This window comes from Haliotis rubra, unplaced genomic scaffold, assembly GCF_003918875.1.
Source record: "Haliotis rubra isolate DU_JTF1 unplaced genomic scaffold, ASM391887v1 Scf23, whole genome shotgun sequence".
NCBI classification, from domain to species: domain Eukaryota; kingdom Metazoa; phylum Mollusca; class Gastropoda; order Lepetellida; family Haliotidae; genus Haliotis; species Haliotis rubra.
In genome coordinates, this window is record NW_025766336.1 from 2,004,712 (window position 1) to 2,022,344 (window position 17,633).

At 41.0% G+C, this 17,633-nt stretch overlaps 1 protein-coding gene across 1 annotated transcript in view; it reads left to right on the forward strand.

Moving 5' to 3' along the window:
- The first annotated feature begins 2,281 nt into the window (after positions 1–2,281).
- Positions 2,282–17,633, forward strand: part of LOC124277985 (kinesin-like protein KIF19) — a 45,745-nt gene continuing 30,393 nt past the window's right edge. Inside the window, 2 exon segments of the mRNA XM_046713713.1 lie at positions 2,282–2,628; positions 13,640–13,719. Of these exon segments, the coding sequence (XP_046569669.1) occupies positions 13,660–13,719 (60 nt within the window). The 5' untranslated portion in view covers positions 2,282–2,628; positions 13,640–13,659.

Sequence of the window (17,633 nt, forward strand, 5' to 3'; positions counted from 1 at the left end):
CGCATAGTACAACATTGATATGCGGCAGGATGGGTCGCCCTATGGTCTATGACGCCGTCCTTCGCAGAGTCAGGTGCTACGCCAAGAACCACTGATCATAGTTTCGAATCCCAAATAATAATTGGCATCATACCCGTGCTTTGGGGGTTCTCCAACATGGGAAACGTCTGCCACATGTACCACTTTGCCTTTCCTCTCAGAGAAAGCGACACGCCGTGAAATAACTGAAAAATTGTTATACCTCTCTCTCCCACTAACTCACTATGAAGACGTATATATTTAATTATAGCACAACTAACGTCAGGGGTGATATGAGCGGTGGCATTCTCCCGAGATTTACCTAGTACATATAGGACAGTGAACCAGTCAAGTTCGTGTGTGTCCATCCTACGTCCACCCTACACACCAAATTCTGTGCTTCCATAGCGATATCTATATTTTATCGGGTGTGCACGCACGCACACACGCACGCACACACTCGTGGAAGTGAAGGGAGAAAGAGTAACGTACTTGTGACAAATACTTCAATTACTTCATTGGAGGGCACACAATGTCCTAAAGCATTGGCGGATCTAAGGGTGAGTGTGTGTGTACATTCGAGGCGGTCGAACCCAACACTCCACCCACCCACCCACCCACACACACCACCACCCCTTGAAAATGACCAAAGACCACATTGAACACCCGGGGTGGTTGGGGGTGTCGGGGTGAATCCGCACTTGAAACGAACCAAACGATTTGTCTCCAACGAATATAGTGCCCACGAGGTGCGCGATGTATGTTTTATTAACAATCTTTAATGTGTTAAGGGGAAGAGAACTGGAGAACTTCAAATTTTGCTTCACTGAAAACAAATCTCTTCAGTTACTTATTTGGACAGATGCCGCAGAACCACTATCGCGAGAATGTTGTTTGTGGGAGCTCCATCTTCGGTTCCAGCTGTCATTCCTCAAGCCTATCACTAAAAGAGTGAGTGAGTTTACTTTTAATTCGCACTCAGCGCTACAGCTATATATGACGGTGGTCTGTAAATAATCGAGTCTGCACCAGACAATCCAGTGGTCAACAGCATGAGCATCGATCTGCGCAATTGGGATACAATGACATGTGTCAACCAGGTCAGTGAGCCTGACCACCCGATCCCGTTAGTCGCCTCTTACGACAAGCATGGGTTACTGAAGACCACTACTAACCCGGATCTTCACGGGTCTGTCACTAAAAGAAAGCACGAAGCGTTCTTGAAAACAAGAGTGAATGCGTGTTCTTCAGTGAGTGAATGCGTGTGGGTTTACACGGCGTTTAGCAATATTCCAGCACCATCACACGGGAACACCAGAAATGGTTTCTCCACATTGTAGCCTACCCATGTTGGATATCGAACCCGAGACTTTGGCGTGAGGAGCGAACGCTTTAACCTCTAGGCCATCCGCGTCATGACTGACATAAGTTGTTTTGTGTTCAAACTTCTGATATATTTTTAGTTCGGTTAATGATTTCAATAGTTAGGTGTCCGCTTAAAAGTAAAGAGGAACGGTGAATTTCAGCCCAAGGCGCCAGTGCTTCTTCGTCATGTGTGCTGGCACTAAAGACAAAGGTATTCATTCAATAAGGGTTATATATATATATACACATTTTAAGAGAATATATTACTCGGAATGAATGAATTTATCACATATAGAGATAAATGCACGAGTTAATATTATAACATTTGAAAACTCCCTCGCAGTCTTTTAGTTTGCAGCTTTCGATGAGGCTGTATTTGGAAGAGGACATCGCGTGCTGGACGGCTGTGGTCTTCACCCTATCTTGCCTACCACTTTACCTGACAATGCTCGTCATTACCGCTAGTTACGGCATTAGTTTCAAGCCTATTAATATTTAATGTCACACTGCATATTATTGATCCACATTACACCCCATGGTATACCTTAATGTCTCCCGACTCGGCTGGAAATTAAGGATCATCGTTCAAAGTAACAACCGCAGTTTAAGTCAAATGTTTTATCAAATACTTGTATTCGAGAGGAGTGAGCTTATCGCAAATGTGACAGGTTGTCAACGTGCCTGTAGTTCTTGTCGTCTGCTACTGTTGTCCATGGCGACGCACGTGCCAACTTTGACCTGCGATGGCACACACGCGTCTCGCTTGTGTTGACATAATGCTACCACAGTTCCACCTGCTAAAAAATAAAATTGATTGGTTTCAGGCGATTGCTTTACTTTCCTGATCGATTCCTTCTCAGATCGATAACCTGTCCGCGCACCTTGAAGACTATAGGCGGAGGGATATGAGCTGGAAGTAGTGCGGCCTGATTGTGACACAGGCTTACACCGTTATACACCGGCAGTGGGCATGTATGTCCTACCGTGATAATTCTTTGCCTGTCTTATTACACCCTGACATGTAGTGAGAGAAGCACATTCAGCAGTGCCTTACCCGGGAATTATACCAGTGGACAGCGTTATGGGGTGATCAGCTTTCAATAAGCAATGTCACGCCGTAATCAAGCGGCCGTACCGCCACCCACCCCGGGACAGGACCAGACAGGGGGTAGGGACAGCGGCGGCGAGGGAGGGGGAAGTATGAATGACAGCCGCACTAAAGGAGGGGGAGAACAGACTTTAACGGTGAGAGACAGTCTTTATTGAGTCTTGAAATGATTGTATCAAATAATGATAAAAAGTCTCTTTTAGCAAATAAAAATACGAAATATTCAGTGACGTCAAATGAAAGTGATTTATTTTATCATATATTTGTCCCTGACAGTCTTACATAACCCAAGAAATATAAATGTCCATTCTTCCTTCACCTTTCGTTTTAATAGCTCTCTTAAACAGTTATATTTTCACCCGTTTATGACGCGACAAAGCTTCTTCCGACGTATTCTTGATGGTATGAACTCTATTGATCGTCTTTTCTTTTTCTTTAGGACTGTCACAGTCCTTATTGCTTCGTGCACATTTTTACCACATATATTTAACACTTTTGTTGATAATAATTGCCAATTGACGTTCGGGGAAGGCAATTTTGGTGCGAGACTAACACACAGGCCTTCATATCTCATAGGATATCAGTATGTATTTCAGAACATTTTGCGGGCACTCTGTGAAATGTTCTCGTGGCCTTAGGGTTTGACTCGGGCATTGAATACGGTTCTGCTTGTTGGAACAATTATCAGCTCTTTTATGGGTTGTGGGACTGTCATTTGTGTAGGTATATAGCTGTAGTGTTGACTCTGAAAGGCGTTAAACTGGTTTCCATAGTCTGTCGGGACATGACCCGTCTTAGTTACCCCGTCCAGCTGAAGCAGTCGGAGGTATTAGTAGTAATAATAAAGTCATCGTGCTTTCGCCTGGAATTCTCACGGTCAATGAGCATTAGTGCAAGTGGGATTAGAGCTATCCACAATACCTAAAAAATTAATTCTTCCTGTAATACGATCTTCAACCCCCATTGAAATATCACAGTTTTCTTTTGTTGCAAAATATATAATTATTTGTAAATGAGAGAATGTTGACTTTAAAGTGAGGTGATCTGTTCTAATGTAGTTGGCCTCTTCACTGATAAACATGTTAAGTTTTAATTAATTGGAATTACAATGAATCAATTATTCTTAAAACAAACATGCAATTGTGGTGAAAACAACACCTGGTCTACCTGCATGATTTGCTGGGCTCAGCAAGGTTGGTGCTATTTGCATTGCTTTAACTGACTTCATAAATTTTATAATACATGCGTGCAGATGTTTGGAGTGTTCAACCAAACAGGAAATGTTCAAGTTCTATTAGAATAATTACTCATAAGAAAAAGGAAAGTTGTGTTTTTTTGAGCTGAGATAAAGTTTTGAAACAAAATCATGTTGTATGGTCGCCATCATTAATACTACTGCTTGTTGTATGAGAAATGTCCATGTGTATTAAGAAAACCACATGAATTTCGGCATTGCATATAGAAGGAAACAAATCTTCACAGCAGTTTCAATTTACACAACCTAATGCTGTCATAAAAATAGTTCCCAAACCTTTGGTTTCCATGTGGCAGGTACAAAAGTGGTGCTGGAACTATTGTAATGAAGATTCCTTAAAGATGAAACCACAATCTGCAAATGTATTTTTGATGTATTTTTCCCATCAGGATTTTCCACACAAATATCCCTGAACCAAGTAATAATTGTGAGTGAGTTTAGCACTGCTTCCAACACTATTTCTGTTGTATCACACATGTCAGCTGAATGTAGAAGGAAAGTCTCAGTTAATGCAGGTCTATGACGTTCACCTGTTTAGTGAAAGCCACAAGCATTTCTCTAAAAGCTGTATCCGCCCTTGGGGTGCTCACAAACAAAGAAATAATCAAGTCTGGTCTCAGCAAGTTTTACATCACTGGTAAAAGTAATACATTTGTGTTCGTTTTAATGTACATATGGGTAATATATATGAAATCATGACTGAAATGTCAGACGTTTGTACAAAACACTGTTTTCCTAAAGAACACCATGTTGTCAATACTTCAATAAAACCAATTCCAGATTTGTTAAAATTGTTGATTGCAACCAGCATTTGTTACCCAGTGAGAAGGCAGGATTGACTGCTGGGTTAGTCATTGGACAGTTGTTAATACACAGTCTCAATGAATCAGAAATTTAGAACTGACATAAAATTTAGATAGCTATGTCCCAAGTCCCACAGGACAATGACCCAGCTGCAGTATTATAAACTTACATAGTGACTGTATACAGCTGTATAGTGGTGTATGGGAAATCAGCATGGGTGAACAAAATGTTGTGCACTGTGAAAGATCTCAGGTTCTTAACCTCATTCTGCAAATAAGTCCATTGTTTGGTAAGTCAGTGACATTTGCAGTGAGTCAAACACATCTTGTGAACAAAATGGGTTGTCTAAAATATAAATGAACAATAAACAACAAGTCACTTTATATTTTTGGTGTGACATTAGATTTATTTTATCCCATGAGTAGTTGCCAACTTTGGATTGATTTGTCAGAGCCTGGGCTTTAGGAGAACGCCAGACAATTACATATATGTAATACCAAACAGGGCCCCACCCACAAAGTGATCTTTGCACTATGCACTCATTCTCAATATAAGTGCACAATTCACAAAATTCACGTGGTCTCCATATACAATACATTTTCCGGTAAATGCTTGATTAAAACATTACAATATATGATTGATTTAGTTTAAAATCAAAGTGGCAACATAATAATTAATGTTAGTGTCACACTTTGCTGTCCATATTTGTGAGAAATGCCCCAGCTAAGAAAGAACTTATAAAAATAAGAAAGTCGCCAACAGGCGATGGTATATCGACTACGTTAGTGAGATGAGTTCAGGAAGCTGAAACAAGTGTCTAATGACAGCGCACGATCAATGAGATTAGACAACTGTTAATAAGTCATACTGTTAAGCATTTTCTTAAATTTCACAAAAAGGTGAATTGTGCTATGTCGTTGTTTTCATGTATTTTACATTATGGACTAAAATTCAGTGGAAATTCAGTTCTAACTTGCAGTGAATATCTGTATTAACGCATAGTTAGTTTATTTAATTGTGGAATAAAATAAAAATAAAACGTTTCATATCATATGGTGTCTTTACATACTTGAGTTTAACAACCGTATGGTTAAGGGTGTATTTTACGTTATGGCCTTTCTGGCAAAATGGAGAAAATAAACATGCGTCAAATCATACTATGGGTTGGTTCGGTGCTAATGATGCCAGCAAATGGAGAATTCTGTAAAGTCATGCCAAATATATCAGTTGGCTACCAGTGAACATCGTCATTGTGTTTTACGTTATGTTTATTACGTTTTATTTGTGTTGTCTATTCATGATCAGCTATATACATTATATCAAGGGGTTAAATTGTCAAATATAGGTAGTAACATACATAAGTGAGTTAGCACACTTGTCAATATGATAATTCGATACGATGCTCATGTGGTGAACGATGGTTATAACGTAATATGAGCCTGTAAATTTGAGGAAATCTTTAAAGATGTGTAAACGTTACATTTGCAATTTGCTGTTACCGACCATGAGTGTTATCGGTTGGAAGTTACTTAGGTGTAGTTTATGCTAAAAGATAGTCGCGTGTAAGGCCAAATGTTTCTTCCACGAAACATAAATGTTTTTCATAGCGTAAAATACAAGATTCATAACATACTATACAATCAAACCTGCTTCCTTCCTTATTAGAAATTATACTACGGACCATGTTTAGGACAGTGAATTTTATGTCTAAGAGTCCATTAATATATGTTCTTGATTATAAATGAATACAATTTAAAAAGTTTACACATTTAATTGTTTAAACTGTAGTTATTCATTATATGAAGAAATAATAAATTACAATTTTTGGACCATGATAACAAGAAATTAGGTTTGAATTGGATGTTAAAAATTCATAAACATAATATACAAATATGTGACTATTGCACCATGCAACTTACAACCTCTTATTCCAACCTTTGATTTTTACGAAAAACATTTGCATTTGTGCACTTACATTGAGAATGAGTGTATGATCGTAAGTCCATGTTAGAGTGTGGGAGTTACGGTCATCTTAGCGCTAAGATCATTTTGTGAAACAGGGGACAGGGTATTATTGTAAGGATAAGGAAACAGGACTGAACTTGTTATTTTTAAAGTTGTTTTAAAGTAATTGTCTTTCAATGATAATAATCACATTATCAGAGTTTAAGGAACTTCTGTTACTGATGACAAGTTGAACTTATATTCAATTTCTATCTAGATAGATGAAAAAAGCTTTTGTTGCTTTTGAGGAATTGTCTGACCAGAGGAGAATGAAATAGAACTATTAAGATATTACTATTTTAGTGACCACTGAGTCTGTGATGGATTAGGAAATTAATAAGGTTCAATTACAGAATAAAAAAAATATATTAATGATTCAGTTTAAATGACAACGCAACTAATTCCTTGTATATAGTCTTGCTGCAGTGTCAACATTTCCTGTGGAGAGCTTTGCCTTCTCAGACAACAGTTTGTTCATACTGGGTACACATGTTATATATTAAATAGTTTACGGTTAAGGTTAACAGAATCAGCATTTATTAAAACCAACAGTATTCAAACTGACTCTGACAACGATAGTATTACTCTATGCCAAATAAAACTTACATACTGATGTAAACAAACAACACTTAAAAACAAGTACTCCAGCAAGATTTGACATGTTAAGATTCTTTGATAAAAGAAAAAAGTTTGTGCAGTATGTTTGTTTGAATGCACATTCTTTTGCCACTTTAAGTCGTTTGGGGTATAGTGTTTCAAAGCGTTATGCTTGCACAACTGAATGCACATTCTTTGTTAAGCCATTAAACATTATTTGATTTTTTCATTTCTTCTTCATACTTTGCTAGATACAGACGGACATTCCTAAGGACATGTTTATCATAGCCAAATAAGAATTCATCTGTGCATAATAACAAAGGACAAACAAAACCACCTTGCCAACCTCATGTCGGTGGTTCTCAGTATTAAAAATAAATATGTCTTTTGGAATTGCATCTCTTGCTGCATGTTGCAGTGTATAAGGTTGAGCAGAATATAATTGTATGGTGTCTTGTTACCTGGCTGGAGGGTATGTTTGGGGGCACTCAGGTAGGGATGTGTGGGTCAATCACCGGTAATCTGCTTATACCACAAAGACACATGTTGAGTGGAAAGACTTGTGTGAGCTCATTTGCCAACACTCAGCTGGGTGTCACCTCCACAAGTCTGTGGAGGTCGTAGCTATATTTATACACTCACAGGCAGAGCATCTGTGTTGAATATTGATAATACCGCTGTATATTTCCTGGCTTGTATTTACTTGTGCACATTTCAAATATCAGAATTTCCCAAGTTTGATTATATTAGGACTTTTCTTATTCAGAATTTGTTGATCGCAGACAAGAATTGCTGGGAATGACACTATCGTGCCTATTTATGATGTGTAATTGAAGAATCATCCTTCTCGCACGTGTGTTTCTCTATATTAACTGGAATGTGCCAATAGAGGACTTGTAATTTGTTTTGATTGTTGAAATATAAATAGGTAAGATATAACATACTCTACACTCACCATAAATTTAATGAAATTAGGTTTGATTTGAATATCGATGTATAAATTATGTGCATGTTTTCAGTGATGTGTCCCAGCCTATGTGCTTGAACACATTATAATCTGCCTGTCTAACCTGTTCCTGCTCTAAGGTCTGGCAGTAGTGCCAGCTTGCCGCTGTTATCTACTGTGAGGCTGTGTTATATCACATAGTGGCCGATACAGGGTCCACCTAACTCCTACCAACAGTTAGGCTGTGTTATATCACATAGTGGCCGATACAGGTTCTACCTTCCTGCTACCAACAGTTAGGCTGTGTTATATCACATAGTGGCCGATACAGGGTCTACCTTCCTGCTACCAACAGTTAGGCTGTGTTATATCACATAGCGGCCGATACAGGGTCCACCTTCCTGCTACCAACAGTTAGGCTGTGTTATATCACATAGCGGCCGAAACAGGTTCTACCATCCTGATACCAACAGTGAGGCTGTGTTATATCACATAGTGGCCGATACAGGGTCCACCTTCCTGCTACCAACAGTTAGGCTGTGTTATATCACATAGCAGCCGAAACAGGTTCCACCTTCCTGCTACCAACAGTTAGGCTGTGTTATATCACATAGCGGCCGATACAGGGTCCACCTTCCTGCTACCAACAGTGAGGCTGTGTTATATCACATAGCGGCCGATACAGGGTCCACCTTCCTGCTACCAACAGTTAGGCTGTGTTATATCACATAGTGGCCGATACAGGGTCCACCTTCCTGCTACCAACAGTGGTAGGCTGTGGTTATATCGTTTGCTCGTCGGCCCGAAGACCGGGTCCACCTTCCTGCTTCCAACAGTTAGGCTATGTTATATCAATGTGTTAAGCCCATTTCTGGTGTCCCCCACCGTGATATTGCTGGAATATTGCTAAAAGCGGCGTCAAACTAAACTCAGTCAGTCAGTCAGTCAGTCCACCTTCCTGCTACCAACAGTGAGGCTATGTTATATCATGTAGCGGCCGATACAGGGTCCACCTTCCTGCTACCAACAGTTAGGTTGTGTTATATCACATAGCGGCCGATACAGGGTCCACCTTCCTGCTACCAACAGTTAGGTTGTGTTATATCACATAGTGGCCGATACAGGGTCCACCTTCCTGCTACCAACAGTTAGGTTGTGTTATATCACATAGCGGCCGATACAGGGTCCACCTTCCTGGTACCAACAGTTAGGTTGTGTTATATCACATAGTGGCCGATACAGGGTCCACCTTCCTGCTACCAACAGTTAGGCTGTGTTATATCACATAGCACCGCTACAGGGGTCCACCTTCCTGCTACCAACAGTGAGGCTGTGTTATATCACATAGTGGCCGATACAGGGTCTACCTTCCTGCTACCAACAGTTGAGGCTGTGTTATATCACATAGCGGCCGATACAGGGTCCACCTTCCTGCTACCAACAGTTAGGTTGTGTTATATCACATAGCGGCCGATACAGGGTCCACCTTCCTGCTACCAACAGTTAGGCTGTGTTATATCACATAGCGGCCCGATACAGGGTCCACCTTCCTGCTACCAACAGTTAGGCTGTGTTATATCACATAGTGGCCGATACAGGGTCCACCTTCCTGCTACCAACAGTTAGGCTGTGTTATATCACATAGTGGCCGATACAGGGTCCACCTTCCTGCTACCAACAGTTAGGCTGTGTTATATCACATAGCGGCCGATACAGGGTCCACCTTCCTGCTACCAACAGTTAGGTTGTGTTATATCACATAGTGGCCCTGATACAGGGTCCACCTTCCTGCTACCAACAGTTGAGGTTGTGTTCACATATCACATAGCGGTGAGGCGATACAGGGTCCTACCTTCCTGCTACCAACAGTTAGGCTGTGTTATATCACATAGCGGCCGATACAGGGTCTACCTTCCTGCTACCAACAGTTAGGCTGTGTTATATCAAATAGTGGCCGATACAGGGTCCACCTTCCTGCTACCAACAGTTAGGCTGTGTTATATCACATAGTGGCGATACAGGGTCCACCTTCCTGCTACCAACAGTTAGGCTGTGTTATATCACATAGTGGCGATACAGGGTCCACCTTCCTGCTACCAACAGTTAGGCTGTGTTATATCACATAGTGGCCGATACAGGGTCCACCTTCCTGCTACCAACAGTTAGGCTGTGTTATATCACATAGCGGCCGATACAGGGTCCACCTTCCTGCTACCAACAGTGAGGCTGTGTTATATCACATAGCGGCCGATACAGGGTCCACCTTCCTGCTACCAACAGTTAGGCTGTGTTATATCACATAGCGGCCGATACAGGGTCCACCTTCCTGCTACCAACAGTTAGGCTGTGTTATATCACATAGTGGCCGATACAGGGTCCACCTTCCTGCTACCAACAGTTAGGCTGTGTTATATCACATAGTGGCCGATACAGGGTCCACCTTCCTGCTACCAACAGTGAGGCTGTGTTATATCACATAGCGGCCGATACAGGGTCCACCTTCCTGCTACCAACAGTTAGGCTGTGTTATATCACATAGTGGCCGCTACAGGGTCCACCTTCCTGCTACCAACAGTGAGGCTGTGTTATATCACATAGCGGCCGATACAGGGTCCACCTTCCTGCTACCAACAGTTAGGCTGTGTTATATCACATAGCGGCCGATACAGGGTCCACCTTCCTGCTACCAACAGTTAGGCTGTGTTATATCACATAGCGGCGGATACAGGGTCTACCTTCCTGCTACCAACAGTTAGGCTGTGTTATATCACATAGTGGCCGATACAGGTTCTACCTTCCTGCTACACACAGTGAAACTTTGTAATATGTCAGTTTGTTGCAGGACAACCTGCTATTATGTCCTAGAGACAATATATTGGTTGTCTTTCCTATGATGTCTTAGAGACAATAAATTGTTGTTCCAGCTATTATGTCCTAGAGACAATAAATTGTTGTCGTTCCTGCTGTGACGTCCTAGAGACAATAAATTGTTGTCGTTCCAGCTATGACATCCTCAAGACAATAAATTGTTTTGGTTCCTGCTGTGACGTTCTAGAGACAATAAATTTTTGTCGTTCCAGCTATGACGTCCTAGAGATAATACGTTGTTGTCGTTCCTGCGGTGACGTCCTAGAGACAATAAATTGTTGTCGTTTCAGCTATGACGTCCTGGAGACAATACATTGTTGTCTTTCCTGCTATGACATGCAAGAGACATGTTGTCCTTCCTGCTATGATGTCCTAGAGACATGTTGTCCTTCCTGCTATGATATTATGTTGGTAGGATCTCACTGAAGGATTGTCGTCATTTGGATTTCTCTTTGCCAACTTTACTGTCATCGTTAATGACAACCCTTTACTTTATTTTGAGCCACTACTTGTCCTCATCTCCTTAAACATGAAACATTTCCAATCAGACATAAAATATTCCATCACCCACTTAAGACATTGTGTATGTTGTCAGTTGTTTGTAAAGTAACATTTACACAAGCTAATATCTTAGTAATCCATTAAATTTGTCATCTTACCAAAGTAAGGAGTAGCATAACTTGCTGATATGCCTCAAGTCGTAGACTGAGCCTCATGTCTGACTATATAGGGAGTCTCTCATGTCTGACTATATAGGGAGTCTCTCATGAACATGGTTTGATCTCGGTAACCACAACCACTTATGTTACACTGTCATCTAGGTATTTGTACAGGTTGCCCTTGAGTGGAGGACTTGTTTGTAATCTCAGTGTTACCTTGTTGCTAGGACTCAAGATTTTTTTATGATTCAACAGAATAAGATCAATGAACTTTTCAGAGAAATTTAACTGTGAAGCATCTGATCAATAAACATCGTTCTGAGAAATTTAACTGTAGAGTCTTTGGACCATGACATGGTTCACACACATCCGCGGAACATTATTTCTCTCTTTTCTGATTACAACATAATTGAAATGTTCTTTACTAGAGTTCTGTATTACTGGTGGGGCGGTGGGGTAGCCTAGAGGTTAAAGCATTTGCTTGTTTGATTCCCCACATGGGTACAATGCAAAAAGCCCATTTCTGGTGTCCCCCGCCATGATATATTGCTGGAGTATTGCTAAAGGCAGAATAAAACTAAACTCACTCACTCACTCACTGTATTACTAGTATGTTGATATGCTTTGTATGGGATAACTTCCATATTAATACTTGATACTGTTCATGGTATTGGATGTAAATAATACAAAATAAAATGAAATTGGGAACTTGTGCACAAAATGATAGACATGAGAAACTGGAAATATTGGAACTGGAAATAAACTATTTTACAATTTTCAGTGGTAACAATAATACCCTCAGGAATGATACGGATGAAAGACCTAATAAAAGTTATATTCCTTTCACCATTTGAATGTTCAAGGTGTTATGTTATTAACAGTTTGTAATTTAGGGAAATGCCAGTTTGGTAGAAAGTATATATCTATTTTCAAACAGGATAGTTAAAGAAACTTCAGACAAGGATATCATTTTGTCAGTCATGAGAAGAATGTTCATAGTGCATTTCACTATCGAGTTTAGAATTTGCTTGTTTTAAAGATGAAGGAAAGATTTAGTGATATTTCTCAGAACAGAATCATAAACTTACACTGATAATTATAAACAATTCAATGCATACTTTTAAGTAAGATGAATGGTAGTTGAAGATTGGTCATACACATTCACGATGATAGCCTCCAATCATCTGAATATGGAACAGAAAAGAGACAATATGATGTACACAATCTATTGAAGGGTGTACTGTTGAATGCACAAGACTGTCGAGAAACAAGCTTTTATGACTCCTTTCAACATGTAAACAAAGTATAATTGAGCCCTCTAGCTCCAGGTGGACATTATTGTAGCACATATTTGGAATTGGACTCTGTTTTAAGTTAGATATTGTTCGAAAAGTCATGCCCTTGAAAATATATCCCTACACATATTTGAAATTACAGTAAGTATTCCACAAGGATATTGAGTTGTTTTTCTTAATTGTGTGTATAGGCAGCCCTTGATTACAAAGCCAGTGATGTGTATATCGTACTGGAGACGTTTTGGTTGAAGGGGTTTTGATTGCTTCATCACAATGATAAGAGGATAATCAAGATAATAGGGAATTAACTCCTTGTAAACCTCCCAGTGTCTGTCAGCTACCTGGGGTGACGGCATCCCCACACCTGGATGCCTGGAGGAGAGAGTGATGGATGCCTGGATGATAATACTGTAACACACTAGCTATACGTTGTCTTGTGTTCTGGGATCTAGATGAGATTTCTCTGATGGAGAGAATCAAGGTATGAACTGCAGAGCGAAAAACTGACATTTCTTTGGATCAAATGAATATTGTAGTGGTTATTGTAGGATTGAAAATGTAGGATTTCTCTGTCAGTCAAATCTGACTAGATTAGTCTCACTGTGTGAATTTGACATGTTTCACCCGCTATAGTCAGCCATGCCATAGGTTTTGGTTATCTAAGACACTGTAGTTGCTATAAGTTGTGTCATGGTACTAAGTCAGAGATGTCCTTTGCAGGTTGCCTGCGGATCTGACCTATGAGTGAAGATGAGATTATGCAAGGAGCCAGCCCTATTGCATACAAAGTGGAGGAAAGTGTGAGTACTTGATTATTTGGAGGCTGATGGATGGCACCATTGTGTCATCAAATATGTCATCAGTGTCATGATGTGTCACTTGTCATGTGTGATGGTATGTTTTCTGTCATGTGTCATGGCATATCATGACGTGTCATGTGTCACAAAATGTCATGATGTGCCACCTGTCATGTGTCATGATATGTCACCTTTCATGTGTAATGACATGTCATGATGTGCCACCTGTCATGTGTCATGGCATGCCATGATGTGTCACCTGTCATGTATCATGACATGTCATGATGTGTCACCTGTCATGATTCATGGCATGCCATGATGTGTCACCTGTCATGTGTCATGGCATGTCATGATGTGCAATTGTACATTGTCTGTGTCACTAAGAATGTCAGCTGTGTAGACCATGAAATCGCTGTTTTGTGTGTTTGTGTTTTCACTATCTGCTTACCAGCTGTGTCATATATGAAATGCTGTGTACACTTCAGTTTGTGAAGTCATGATGTCATGTGCTGTTGAGTGTTCAAATGTTTTATACTAACAGACAGTTCTACAGTCTGTCTGTCATTTTGTGTGTATCATACATATGTGTAATTGGGAATCTTTCTTAAGTATTCCCTTCCTTCTCAGAAGTATCGTTCATTCCGTACCTTGAACTATCGCTTAGCCCACAATGCCCCAGTCCTGTACAGCCTGCATATCATTCACTACTAGCTTCGTGACATCTGACTATAACTTCACAAGCATTTAACCCTTTGTTAAACGTCCAACTGGAGATCACACGATTCAAGTCCATTAGTTAAGTTGGAGTAAGGAAAACAAACATTTCTGTCAATGGCATCAGACAGGGGTGTGTGGGAAATGTCACCACGAGCGTGCATACTTCGTAAATAATCCCCCAAAACAAACCAACCTCCAACAACAGGAAAGGAGTCTCACAAATTATTCTCAAATATCTGAAAGGCAATTTGATGACAGTTTGTAGACATAAATTCACACTTAGAGCAATGCCTGGGAGTAGTTGTAATGCCATTAGTTTATTGAGTCTATGCACGCAGTACAGCAAGTACTAAGAGTCCACCCCACAGTGTAGCTAGACCCGTGGTAACTCCACAAATCCTCGCCAGTGGTGTGTGCAGAAAGGGTTCCTCTGTATTGTGTAGCTTAGGTGAAACGGTGCTAATCGTTCCATTCAAGATCTTTGAACTTGAACAGTGATGTGACATTTTTATCACAGGATAATGTACTATCTGCATTTGATTGTTGAGCATAGCATCATAGAATTCATCATGAGATGGGTTTAGAGCAGACGCCCAAATTGTTCCGCTCCATGGCTTGCTGGCCCTGATTCAAGGTCCATTTGTCCTGGCTTGGTCCAAAGGGATCGCATCAATACTAATCTGTTATGTTATCAAATGGTTAAGCACACTCAGTAAACACAGGAACACTTTAAACAATTGTCTATACAAGTTGGTTAATTAGATCTTTTAATTTTTGATGATTCAATATCCATAGAAATTATTCTGAGGCTTTGCCACTTTAAGTTCGTCACGGCGATGTCTTGTTTTGTTGATAATGATGTTCAATATTTGTGAGAGTAAACAGACAATGACATGCAGTGCTTGGTTGATGTAGGTTATTTTTATAAACACTGACAAACACAAATACTACTTTTAAAAACATTGGAAATAAAAATTTCAATGAATTGATTTAAATACCGAAGTGTTGATTTCAAGATGTATGTCTTCTTTCACGATAAAGAAAATATCAACAAAGATCTCTTTACTTCAGTTATACTTCCCTGTAGTCACCATAGTGACCAATATTACAGATACCACCAGGTACCCATCTATGGCTGTTTCATATCCAGTGAGATTGATCAGTTGACCTATTGAGGTCAGTATGCCAGGACAGTCTCCCTGGTCATTGTGTTGATATCGCACACACTTCATGGTTGATGCAAGCTACACACAGTATGTTTGTACAAATACTAATTGATTATTGATGAAGGTTGTTGGTTTTGGAAGCTTGCCTGAGGCTATATGCTGGAGAGGGAATTGATCACTAGCTACTGCCATCATGATCTTGCCTACCCAAGGAGCTTCATAGCACAGGCTCTCATAACAGTCTTGTTGTAGGATATCTCAATCGACTTGAGTTGTGGCCCTCACAATTACTGTCATAACACTCAAGTTCAGGCCTAGCTTGGATATCCAGACCTTGTACTGTGTAATTTCATTAACTCACATATGTGTATTATTTTTAAGCTGACACAGTACTTTGAGACACTATTGCTATGCTGTAATATTGACACCCTCCTTGTCTTTGTGTAACTGGATTTGTTTGATGACAACCAGGACTACTGAGTGTTGATGGTTTCACTGCAGTTTCAGCTGATCTCAACCGTCTCTGACTGTGGGAAGAATGTCCTCAAACTTGCACTACTCCCATTGCCATGATCTTATGACTGTGATTGTATGATTGAGAATGTGATCATTTGACTGGCAGTCCTCCTGTGGGCAGTGTCCCCTGATCATGTGTGACTGGCAGTCCATGATCATGTGACTGGCTGTGGGAGAATGTGATCATGTGACTGGCAGTCCTCCCTGTGGGAGAATGTGATCATGTGACTGGCAGTCCTCCCTGTGGGAGAATGTGATCATGTGACTGGCAGTCCTCCCTGTGGGAGAATGTGATCATGTGATCAGAATGTGATCATGTGACTGGCAGTCCTCCCTGTGGGAGAATGTGATCATGTGACTGGCAGTCCTCCCTGTGGGAGAATGTGATCATGTGACTGGCAGTCCTCCCTGTGGGAGAATGTGATCATGTGACTGGCAGTTCTCCCTGTGGGAGAATGTGATCATGTGACTGGCAGTTCTCCTGTGGGAGTTCTCCTGTGGGAGAATGTGATCATGTGACTGGCAGTTCTCCTGTCATGACTGGAGTTGGCTCATTTGACCTGTGGGAGAATGTGATCATGTGATCATGTGACTGGCAGTTCTCCCTGTGGGAGAATGTGATCATGTGACTGGCAGTTCTCCCTGTGGGAGAATGTGATCATGTGACTGGCAGTCCTCCCTGTGGGAGAATGTGATCATGTGACTGGCAGTCCTCCCTGTGGGAGAAAGTGATCATGTGACTGGCAGTCCTCCCTGTGGGAGAATGTGATCATGTGACTGGCAGTCCTCCCTGTGGGAGAAAGTGATCATGTGACTGGCAGTCTCCCTCCTGTGGGAGAATGTGATCATGTGACTGGCAGTTCTCCTGTGGGAGAATGTGATCATGTGACTGGCAGTTCTCCTTGTGGGAGAATGTGATCATGTGACTGGCAGTTCTCCTGTGGGAGAATGTGATCATGTGACTGGACAGTTCTCCTTGTTCTCAGTCCTGTGGGAGAATGTGATCATGTGACTGGCAGTCCTCCCTGTGGGAGAATGTGATCATTTGACTGGCAGTCCTCCCTGTGGGAAAGTGATCATGAGAATGTGATCATGTGACTGGCATGTCCTCCCTGTGGGAGAATGTGATCATGTGACTGGCAGTCCGGCAGTCCTCCCTGTGGGAGAATGTGATCATGTGACTGGCAGTCCTCCCTGTGGGAGAATGTGATCATGTGACTGGCAGTCCTCCCTGTGGGAGAATGTGATCATTTGACTGGCAGTCCTCCTGTGGGAGAATGTGATCATCTGACTGTCCCCTGTTGCCTAGCCTGGCCAGAGTTCAATACATTCACCCTGCATCGCTCTGCCATGGTAATAGAGATGACAGATGACACTGGCACAAAGAATGTTACATATATTGATTTCTGTTTAGATTGAGGTTGTTATAACAATATCAATACAAAACCGCTCTGGTAGGTTTATGTCACGTTGTCTTGCATGGTTAGGTATGATAAATGCTTACTTTGCTGTGAACAA